A 10,815-nucleotide genomic window follows, 5' to 3' on the forward strand; every position below is an offset into this window, starting at 1 on the left:
CTCGCTCTGTCGCCCAGTGGCCAGATCTCGGCTCACTGCAAGCTCCGCCTCCTGGGTTTACACCATTCTCCTGCCTCAGCCTCCCGAGTAGCTGGGACTACAGGCGCCCGCCACCTCGCCTGGCTAATTTTTTTGTATTTTTTAGTAGAGATGGAGTTTCACCATGTTAGCCAGGATGGTCTCGATCTCCTGACCTCGTGATCTGCCTGTCTCGGCCTCCCAAAGTGCTGGGATTACAGGCTTGAGCCACTGTGCCCGGTCTGAATACATTTTAAAAGGATAGTGAAAGGCAAAAAAAGAGTTCATTTTATGATTTTAACACCCCAAGAATTCTAATTTTCAAGCATTGTTATAAACTTAAATTAACAAAGGGACCATTAAGTCTGTAGAAAACACATTTAAAGAGCATAACATATTTAAAGTTTTCCATTCTCTTATACTCTAAAATGCTCTCTTTACTTTTACTTTCTGTGACTTCAGTGTTCACCATATTGAAGTAAAAAATGTCCTAAAAAGACGATAAGTTACTAAAGAAAAGGCCAAACCATCTCTCTTCCAGGGAATTTCTTTGCTCACCTTTGGACAAGTGATTTCAGTCTGCTGGATCATGATGAGAGCTGAAGCTATGAGTGCCCCTTGCCTCACGTAGTTCACGGGGTCGTTTGTCATTGGTTCTAGCAAATTAATGGCTTCCTGAAAGAATTTTAAAAAAGAAACACAACTTTTAAATAAAGTTGATATGGGTGAATTTTCAATTTATAGTCATATGCCACATAACAACATTCTGGGCAACGACACACTGCATATATGATGGTAGTCCCATTATAATGGAGTTGAAAAATTCCTATTGCCTAAGTGACTTATTGATGATACTGGCCCTGTGCAGGCCTAGTGTAATGTGTGTGTGTGTCTTAGTTTTTTACAAAAAAGTTTAAAAAATAAAAACAAATAAATCATTTTGAAAACAGAAAAAACCTTCCAGAAAATAAAGAAAACATATTTTTGTACAGTGGTACAATATTTTTTTGTTTGTTTTTTTGAGATGGAGCTTCACTCTTGTCACCCAGACTGGAGTGCAATGGCGCGATCTTGGCTCACTGCAACCCCTGCCTTCTGGGTTTAAGGAATTCTCTTGACTCAGCTTCCAGAGTAGCTGGGGTTACAGGTGCACGCCACCACCCCGGTTAATTTTTGTATTTTTAGTAGACATGGGTTTCACCACGTTGGTCAGGCTGGTCTCGACTTCCTGACCTCAGGTGATCTACCCACCTTGGCCTCCCAAAGTGCTGGGATTATAGGCGTGAGCCACTGTGTCCACCCAGGTTTGTGTTTTAAACCAAGTATTATTACAAGAGTCAAAAAATTAAAAATAATTAAAAATTTATAAAAAAAGATAAGGTAAGATCAATTATTGGAGAAAAAATGTATACATTTAGTAGTCAAAGTATACAGTGTTTATAAAGTCTATTATAGTGACAATAGTGTCCTAGGCCCTCACATTCACTCAACACTTACTCACTGACTCACCTAGAGCAAGTTCCAGTCCTATAAGTTCCATTCAAAGTGCCCTATATAGTTGTATGATTTTTTATCTTTTATACTGTATTTTTACTGTACCTTTTGTATGTTTAGATACAGCAATACCACTGTGTTATAACTGCCTATTCAGTATAGTAACATGATGTACAGGTTTGTATTCTGGAAGCAACAGACCATAACTATCTATGTTTTTGAAAGTATACTCTATGATGTTTGTACAATCGCGAAATCACCATTTCTCAGAACATATCCTTGTTCTTAAATGATGCACGACTATATCTACTGTCACTCTAAGTCAATATTTTTATCCAATAGCGTAGTAAGAAGTTAATTAACAACTACGTGAATGGAATAGTTTAGAACTGGTTATGCTTTACTTAAATTTCAGTATAACTGAGGGTAAGTAAAAAGGAAGTTTTAGAACCTGAGTGCTCTTGTCTTGAGGTAAGAGGTCATAAAAAATTAAGAGAAATGGGATTAACATTTGATAAGCACCTATTACTTTTCGACACAGTAGTAGGTATTTTATATATTATCCTATATAACCCCCTTACTCCTAAAACAAACAAAAACCAGCACAAAACAATCTTTATAAACAAATAAACTGAGAGTTAGGAAGGTTAAATAACTTGCCCAAAGTCGAGTAAGTACTGATAGCAAACCCAGGCCAGTCTGAATCCAAAATTTGTATAATCCAACTTCCCGTCAGGCTGGGTGGGCGTGGTGGCTCATTCCTGTAATCTCAGCACTTTGGGAGGCCAAGGTGGGCAGATTAATTGAGGCCAGGAGTTTGAGACCAGCCTGGCCAACATGGTAAAACCCCTTCTCCACTAAAAATACAAAAATTAGCTGGGCGTGGTGGTGTATGCCTGTAATCCCAGCACTTTGGGAGGCCAAGGAGGGCAGATAATCTGAGGTCAGGAGTTCGTGACTAGCCTGGCCAACATGGTGAAACCCTGTCTCTACTAAAAATACAAAAAAAAAAAAAAAAAAATTAGCTGGGTGTGGTGGCGGGTGCCTGTAGTCCCAGCTACTTGGGAGGCTGAGGCTGGAGAATCACTTGAACACAAGAGGCAGAGGTTGTGGTGAGCCAGGATAGCACCACTAGCCTGGGCAACAAGAGTGAAACTCTGTCTCAAAACAAACAAAAAAAGGAAATAAACCCTTTCTAATATTAGCGTAAGGTTGGTTGCGATGGCTTACACCTGTAATCCCAACACTCTGAGAGGCAAGGTGGGAGGATTGCTTGATCCCAAGAGTTCAAGACCAGCCTGGGCAACATAGTTGATCCTGTCTCTAACATAAAAAAGAAAAAATAAAAATAGTAATAAAGCAAATATTAAAGTAACATCTCAGATGATTTTATAAGACCTAATTTTAAAAATTAAATCAAGACAAAAAAATTTAAACAAAAAACCTCACATTTTCCAAACAAAAGATTTTATTAGCTAGAATAGCAAAACAAATGAAATAATAGACTAGAATTGATTTCATGGTTGCACTTCCTAAGACCACAGGTGACGAGATTTTCCAAAATATTTATCAGTATTTCCCCAATATCCTATTCTTCAGAATGTCAGTTCTATGAAAAAAGAAGTCCTTTATTAAATAAGTTTGAGAGTTCAGGCATACTGTATATATATCACCTCCTCTTGCAGATACAAAATATATGTATACACTGTATCAAAGGTTCTAGGAATGTACACATCATAACAAAGGTTCTAGGATGCCTTATTATAAACCACTCAACTATTGTTTATACCAGCATTTGTCCAATGTTTTTGACCAAACACTCTTTTGCCCCATATAACTTCTATTCTCACTCTGCAGGACCTTTGGGAAGAGCCACTTTAAAACACAAAGTTCCTGGCCGGGAACGGTGGCTCACACCTATAATCCCAGCACTCTGGGAGGCCGAGGAGGGCGGATCACGAGGTCAGGAGTTCGAGACCAGCCTGAGCAACATGGGGAAACTCTGTTTCTACTAAAAATACAAAAATCAGCTGGGCGTGGTGGCGGGCACCTGTAATCCCCGCTACTGGGGAGGCTGAGGCAGGAGAACCACTTGAACCCAGAAGGCGGTGGTTCCAGTGAGCCAAGATCGTGCCACTGCAGTCCAACCTGGGCAACTGAGCGAGACTGTCTCAAACAAAACAAAACAAAACAAAACAAAACCCACAACGTTCCTTTAATCTGTCATGAGATTAGAGTTAAAACAAAAAAAGTACAAAACAACAAGAAAAACAAACAAAAAACACCACAACATCCCTTACAAGGTCCTTAGGTAGGTATAAATCTGGGAGGAAAAGAGTAATAGGCTTGTAAGATTATCAGATATTTCTTAATTTGGTAGGATGTTTCTCAAGTATCCTTCATTCTAAGACCAAGGAAAAGAATAAACCGAATCCTTTGTTGGAAAGTGACTTTGGATTCCTCTACATGTAAGCTTACATATATATATTAAAATGAGAGCTATTAACAGATAATACACACAGCAGATATGGGTATCCTTTCTCCCTACATTACTAAAAAATGTAACGACACTGTGCAGACGGAGTGTGTTTTTCCAACATATTGTCAATATTCTTTATGAAGTAGTCATGATAAAAATATAACCAAATTTCCAACTTAGAAGGTAAAAGACAGTAACTTGGCCTTTGAGGTTGTAATACACCCCCAATGGTATATTTTAGAATAAACAGATTTTTCAGGTTTTAAGGAAAAACCAAAGCCCCAATCCATAGTTAGATAGGTACTGATACCTAGATCACATAAATTATCTAGAAATAAAGCAGACTTGTTTAGTATGAGTAATAAAAATTTTTTTCATTCAATTAACTTGTCAGATGCTGTGTTTCAAAGAACATTTGCTCCTAGATATCATATTAAGTTCAGAATAATCTGAAAAGAAAAGAGAATCTAATTTACATTTAACTTATGAGGCCTGACGTGAATGTCAACTTAAGACTCGAGGGGGGAAATACTTAGTAAAACATACAACTATATTCTTCCTTTGTTTACAGAACAGTTGTGTTGTAGAAAAAAAATAAGGCCAATTTCTATAACTACATTTGATATACCCAATGACATCTCTAGTAAAATTGAAGATACATTCTCATGTAAGAAATTCTCCCCCAAAATAAATTAAAACATTTAAAAAAACTGGCCGGGCACGGTGGCTCATGCCTATAATCCCAGCACTTTGGGAAGCTGAGGCGGGTGGACAACCTGAGGTCAGAAGCTCGAGACCAGCCTGGCCAACATGGTGAAATTCCGCTTCTACTAAAAATATGAAAATTAGCCGGGTGTGGTGGCACATGCCTGTAATCCCACCTACTCAGGAAGCTGAGGCAGGAGAATCATTTGAACCCGGGAGGCGGAGGTTGCAGTAAGCCGAGACTGCACCACTGAAGCCCAGCCTGGGAAACAGAGTAAAACTCTATCTCAAAATAAATACATAAATAAATAAACATAAAAATAAAAAACAAAACTCTGTAATGAGAGAGATGATGTCCAACTTGGTCACCATCATATCCTTTAATGATCTTGCCATCCATCATTCACACAACAAACAAAGGTTTAATTTTAGGTTCCAGCAGTGAACATTACATTCTCAGTGATCTTACATTTCGGCAAAGACAAACAATAAATAGGTGTAAAATATATCAGGTGGTTGTAAGTGCTATGAAGAAAAATAAAGCCCAGGCGACACAGCAAGACCTAGTCTCTCTTAAAAAAAAAAAAAAAAAAAATTAGCCTGGCATGGTGCCATGCGTTTGCAGTCCCAGCTAATTGGGAGGCCTGAGTAAGCCTGGGAGATTGAGGCTGCAGTGGGCTATAATAGCCCCATTGTACTCTAGCCTGGGTGACAGTGACAGAGTGAGACACTGTCTCAAAAAAGAAAAAGAAAAAAACAGCAAAAGAAAACCAGGGTAAGCAGACAGAATAGGATGAAATACTGGAAAGGAGGGATGTCTCTTTATCACACAATTGTTGCTATGTGTAGTGAAAAATAGCTTTTTTTTTTTTTTTTTTTTGAGACAGTCTCATTCTTGTTGCCCAGGCTGGAGTGGAGTGGCACGATCTCCACTCACTGTAACCTCTGCCTCCTGGGTTCAAGTGATTCTCCTGCCTCAGCCTCCTGAGTAGCTGGGATTACAGGCGCCTGCCACCATACTAATTTTTTGTATTTTAGTAGAGACAGGGGTCTCGCCATGTTAGGCAGGCTGGTCTCGATCTCCAGAACTCCTGACTTCAGGTGATCCACACCCGCCTCGGCCGTCCCAAAAGTGCTGGATTACCAGTGTGAGCCCCGTGCTCGGCTGGTTAATTCTTGTAATTTTTAGTAGAGAAGAGGTTTCACCAAGTTACCAGGGCTGGTCTCAAACTCCTGATCTCAGGTGATCCACCTGCCCTCGGTCCTCCCAAAAAGTGCTGGGATTACAGGTGTGAGCCACCGTGCTCGGCTGGTTAATTCTTGTATTTTTTAGTAGGAAGAGGTTTCACCAAGTTAGCCGGTGGTCCTCAACTCCTGATCTCAGGTGATCCACCCTGCCTCGGTCCTCCCAAAATGCTGGGATTACAGGCGTAAGCCACCATGTCTGGCCTTTTTATTTGAGATAGAGTTTTACCCTTGTCCCCCAGGCAGAAGTGCAAGGGCAATGATCTTGGCTCACTGGAACCTCCACCTCCCCGGGTTCAAGCCAATCTCTGCCTCAGCCTCCTGAGTAGCTGGGTTACACGGTGCGTGCCACCCACGCCCAGCTAATTTTGTATTTTTAGTAGAGTTGGGGTTTTGCCATGTTGCCCAGGCTGGTCTTGACTCCTGACCTCAGGTGATTCCAACCGCCTGGGCTCCAAAGTGCTGTGATTATAGGTGTGAGCCACTGTGCTGGCCAAAAATAGCTATTTTTATTCCCAGCCTCCCATAATGTTTATGTGACCAGAAAACTCATTTGTACACAACACCAAACTACTTTTATTTACTTATATATTTATTTTTTGGATGCAGTCTTGCTCTGTCATCCCAGGCTGGAGTGGCAATGGCAGGATTCTGGCTCACTGCAACCTCTGCCTCCCTGGGTTCAAGCAATTCTCCTGCCTCAGCCTCATGAGTACTGGGGTTACAGGTTGTGTGCCACCACGCCCGGCTAATTTTTTTTTTTTTTTTTTTTTTGAGGACGGAGTCTTGCTCTGTCACCCAGGGCCTGGAGTGCTGGTGGCCGGATCCTCAGCTCACTGCAGCTCCGCCTCCGGGTTCACGCCATTCTACTGCCTCAGCCCTCCCGAGTAGCTGGACTACAGCGCCGCCACCCTCGCCGGCTAGTTTTTTGTAGTTTTTAGAGAAGACGGGGTTTCACCGTGTTAGCCAGGAATGTCTCCGATCTCCCGACCTCGTGATCCGCCCGTCTCAGGGCCTCCCTAAAGTGCTGGGATTACAGGCTTGAGCCACCGCGCCCGGCCTCCGGCTAATTTTTGTATTTTTAGTAGAGACGAGGTTTCACCATGTTGGTCAGGCTAGTCTCAAACTCCTGACCTCGTGATCTGCCTGCCCCAGCCTCCCAAAGTGCTGGGATTACAGGTGTGAGCCACAGTGCCCGGCCCACAACACCAATACTCTTTATTGGAAAAAAATTCAAGGAAATTAAAATTTTTAGATTCCTGGAATCAGTCCATAAACTTACAACTATGTTTTGTGTTGAGTTTGGACAACAGATGATAAAAAAGAGACTCCTTTCTCTCTGATGGAAAGGCACTGGGAGCATAGCCTTGCTCTCAGTCTTATACATACACACTTTGTTAAAAGGTGTTCACTTCTGGGAGGTGGTCAAGGTTTGTGCATATGTGCTATGAGAGGCAAGTGTCATGATTATGTCATTGCTGTGAATTATGAATACGTGTTATTTATGCAAGAGCACATTTCTTTATGAATCTCATGATCAATTATGTTTTCAAATCATCACCTTGCCCCATTCAACTCTTTTTTTGGAACTTTTGAGGCCTTAACAAATAGGAGGTTACCTATTAAGGTTAGATATGAGAAAACAGGTAAATAGCACATCGGTGATTTGCTTAAAACAGAAAAGTTATCAAATCAGCTGATTTTGGTGGCTTCGGATGAGAACCTTGTTTTCTAGAACACTAATTATACAAATTAAACATGTAAAATAATCATATAAAATAACCTGAGTAGTTATTTAACAACAACAACAAAAACTATTTTATTTTCTTCGTTTTTTCTTTTTTTTAAAGAAATCAATGGGCCAGGCACAGTGGCTCATGCCTGTAATCTCAGCACTGTGGGAGGCTGAGGCAGGAGGATCACTTGATCCCAGGAGTCTGAGATCAGCCTGGGCAACATAGTGAGACCCCTTCTCCATGAAAAATAAAAAAATTAGCTGAGTGTCTTGGCAGTGGGCAGTGTTCCTGCCACTGCATTTCAGCCCAAGCAACAGAGCAAGACTCAAAAAAAAGTAAGAAAAAAAAAAAAAAAAAAAAAAAAGCCTGGTGCGGTGGCTCATGCCTATAATCGCAGCACTGTGGGAGGCCAAGTTAGGTGGATCACCTGATGTCAGGAGATTGAGACCAGCCTGGCCCACATGGTGAGCTTGCGCCACTGCACTCCAGCCTGGATGACAAGAGTGAAACTCTGTTTCAAAACAAACAAACAAAAACAAAAACAAAAAACAAAAAACCCAGAAATCAATGATTTCAAAAAGAAATCCAAAAGCATTGTTTCAGTTACAGCTATCCATGTAATGTGATGATTTATTCTTAAGCAGTTTTGGGCAATCCAGCATCACAGAATGAGGGAGTACTGGGAAGCTTTGTACGGCAAGTTCAGTCTTACAGATCATACTGCACTTGTATTTTTACAGCTGCTACATAAATTCTGCGGTGAGGGAAAACAGTCTGGCGCCAAGAAAGAACTGACCCCATTGGTTGTGGGCTTTACCTTGTTTCCTGTACCAGCACAGCAGATCCCCAAGGCCATTGCAGCTCCGTAGCGCACATGAGGGTTGTAACTCTCTGACAACAAAGAGACAACACTCGGGCATTGTTCAGGGGTCCTGATAAACAGAAAGCGAAGCCAGTGTTATAGGTAACATTTTAAGTTAAGACAGAAGAGTTTTAACCAAGTCGTTTCTGAAAAAGTTATAGGTAACAATGGGCATTTAAAACATAAATTGCAGAATTAAAAATATTTCACAGAGCTGGGTGAGGTGGCTCAGGCCTGTAACCCTAGCACTTTGGGAGGCTGAGGTGGGTGGATCACAAGGTTAGGAGTTCCAGACCAGCCTGACCAACATGGTGAAACCCCATCTCTAGTAAAAATATAAAAATTAGCCGGGCATGGTGATACACACCTGTAATCCCAGCTACTTGGGAGGCTGAGGCAGGAGAATTGCTTGAACCCAAGAGGTGGAGGTTGCAGTGAGCCAAGATCATGCCACTGCACTCCAGCCTGGGTGACAGAGCAAAACTCAGTCTCAAAAAAAAAAAAAAATCTTTCACAGAGTTCTAATTACTGAATAGAAGAAATCTGATCTTCAATATTGAGAGAATATATGTACAGAAAGGGGACTCCTTTCTCAGTATAAGTGAGTACTCAACCATAGGTCTGGATTCCAGTTATTCTCTGGTACCTCCTCCATGGCAAGAACAGCCATGTAGGGGGTAGCACACTGCTTAATATCTATTTTCCTATTTCTTGGTCATTTTGCATTTTGTTCAGAAGACAAAAGTCATTTATAGAAACTCCTGGACATTTCCTAAGTTACATGAAAGATTTAAATCCCCCAGTATTACTTTAGTTGAATAATAAACTCATAAATAAGCCTTGATAATGAAGAAATTCTGACTTTCGCATTTTGCTTTAGCAATTATTTCTGTATTGATAAGAAGAGAAATTATTTTCATTCTCTCCATATTTGCAACAAGATAAAAAATAGGACAAACTTGACTAATGGTATACCAGACCCAATCTTTTAAAAGACGACCCTGGCTGGCACAGTGGCTATCCTTGAGGAGCAGCAGGACTGGGGTAATAACTAGAAGAGAATGTAAGGAGAGCTTCTGGAAGGCTGGCAATGTTATGATCTTGAATTGGGTACTGGTTACACAGATGTATGCAGCTGTGAAAATTCATCATGCTGTAGGCTAATTATTTTGTGCATGTTTTTGAATGTATATTAAACTTTAATAAAAGATATTTTGCAGCCATGAAGAATGAAATCATGTTTTTTGCAGCAACATGGATGCAGATGGAGGCCATTATCCTAAGTGAATTAAGGCAGGAACAGAAAACCAAATACTGCATGTTCTCACTTATAAGTGAGAGCTAAACACTAGGTATTCACAGACACAAAGAAGGCAACAACAAACACTGGGAACTGGAGGGAGGAGGGAAGGGTGCTGGGTTGAAAAACTATTGGGTACTATGCTTAATATTTGGGTGACGGGATCAATTGTCCCACAAACTTTAGCATCACACTATATACCCATGTAACAAACCTGCACATGTACCCCCAGAATCTAAGATAAAAGTTGAAATTATAAAAAAAAAAAGAAAAAAAAAGAAACTAGGCTCTTTCCTAGCCTTTGAAGCAGCATATACAGCTCTAGATTTTTCACCATCACCAAACATTTACTGAGACAAAACCAACACACGTAAGAGTGTGCATTAAAGGCGGGTGTGGTGACTCACGCCTGTAATCCCAACACTTTGGGAGGCCCAGGTGGGCAGATCACTTGAGGTCAGCAGTTTAAGACCAGAGGGTCAACATGTGAAACTTCCTCTCTACTAAAAATACAAAAATTAGCCAGGCATGGTGGTGGGCACCTGTAATCTCAGCTACCTGGGAGGCTGAGGCAGGAGAATCCTTTGAACCTGGGAGGCAGAGGTTGCAGTGAGACAAGATTGCACCACTACACTCCAGCCTGGGTGAGAGAGCGAGACTCCATCTCAAGAAAAACAAAACAAAACAAAATATATATGATATATATTAGATATAAAATATGTATTATATATAAAATACGTTATTATAATATATAATACATGAAATACATTATATATCATTTATATATTATAATTACATAATATATAACTATATATTATATAATATATATTATTTATATAATATATTATAATATATATATTATGCATAATATATAATACATAATATAAAATAATATATAATTATATATTATATAAATAAAAGTGGCAAAGCGGCATAAACTACCTAAGATATGAATGCTAAGGAGGAAAAAATATCA

The 10,815-nt window shown here is 40.3% G+C and overlaps 1 protein-coding gene across 1 annotated transcript in view; it reads right to left on the reverse strand.

Moving 5' to 3' along the window:
* The window catches only part of PSMD1 (proteasome 26S subunit, non-ATPase 1), a 129,972-nt gene that overhangs the window by 31,592 nt on the left and 87,565 nt on the right, over window positions 1-10,815 (reverse strand). Inside the window, 2 exon segments of the mRNA XM_017886359.1 lie at window positions 577-693; window positions 8,495-8,609. Coding sequence (XP_017741848.1) covers window positions 577-693; window positions 8,495-8,609 — 232 coding nt within the window.

Source organism: Rhinopithecus bieti, unplaced genomic scaffold (assembly GCF_001698545.2).
Source record: "Rhinopithecus bieti isolate Rb0 unplaced genomic scaffold, ASM169854v2 scaffold_13704, whole genome shotgun sequence".
Classification (NCBI taxonomy): Eukaryota; Metazoa; Chordata; class Mammalia; order Primates; family Cercopithecidae; genus Rhinopithecus; species Rhinopithecus bieti.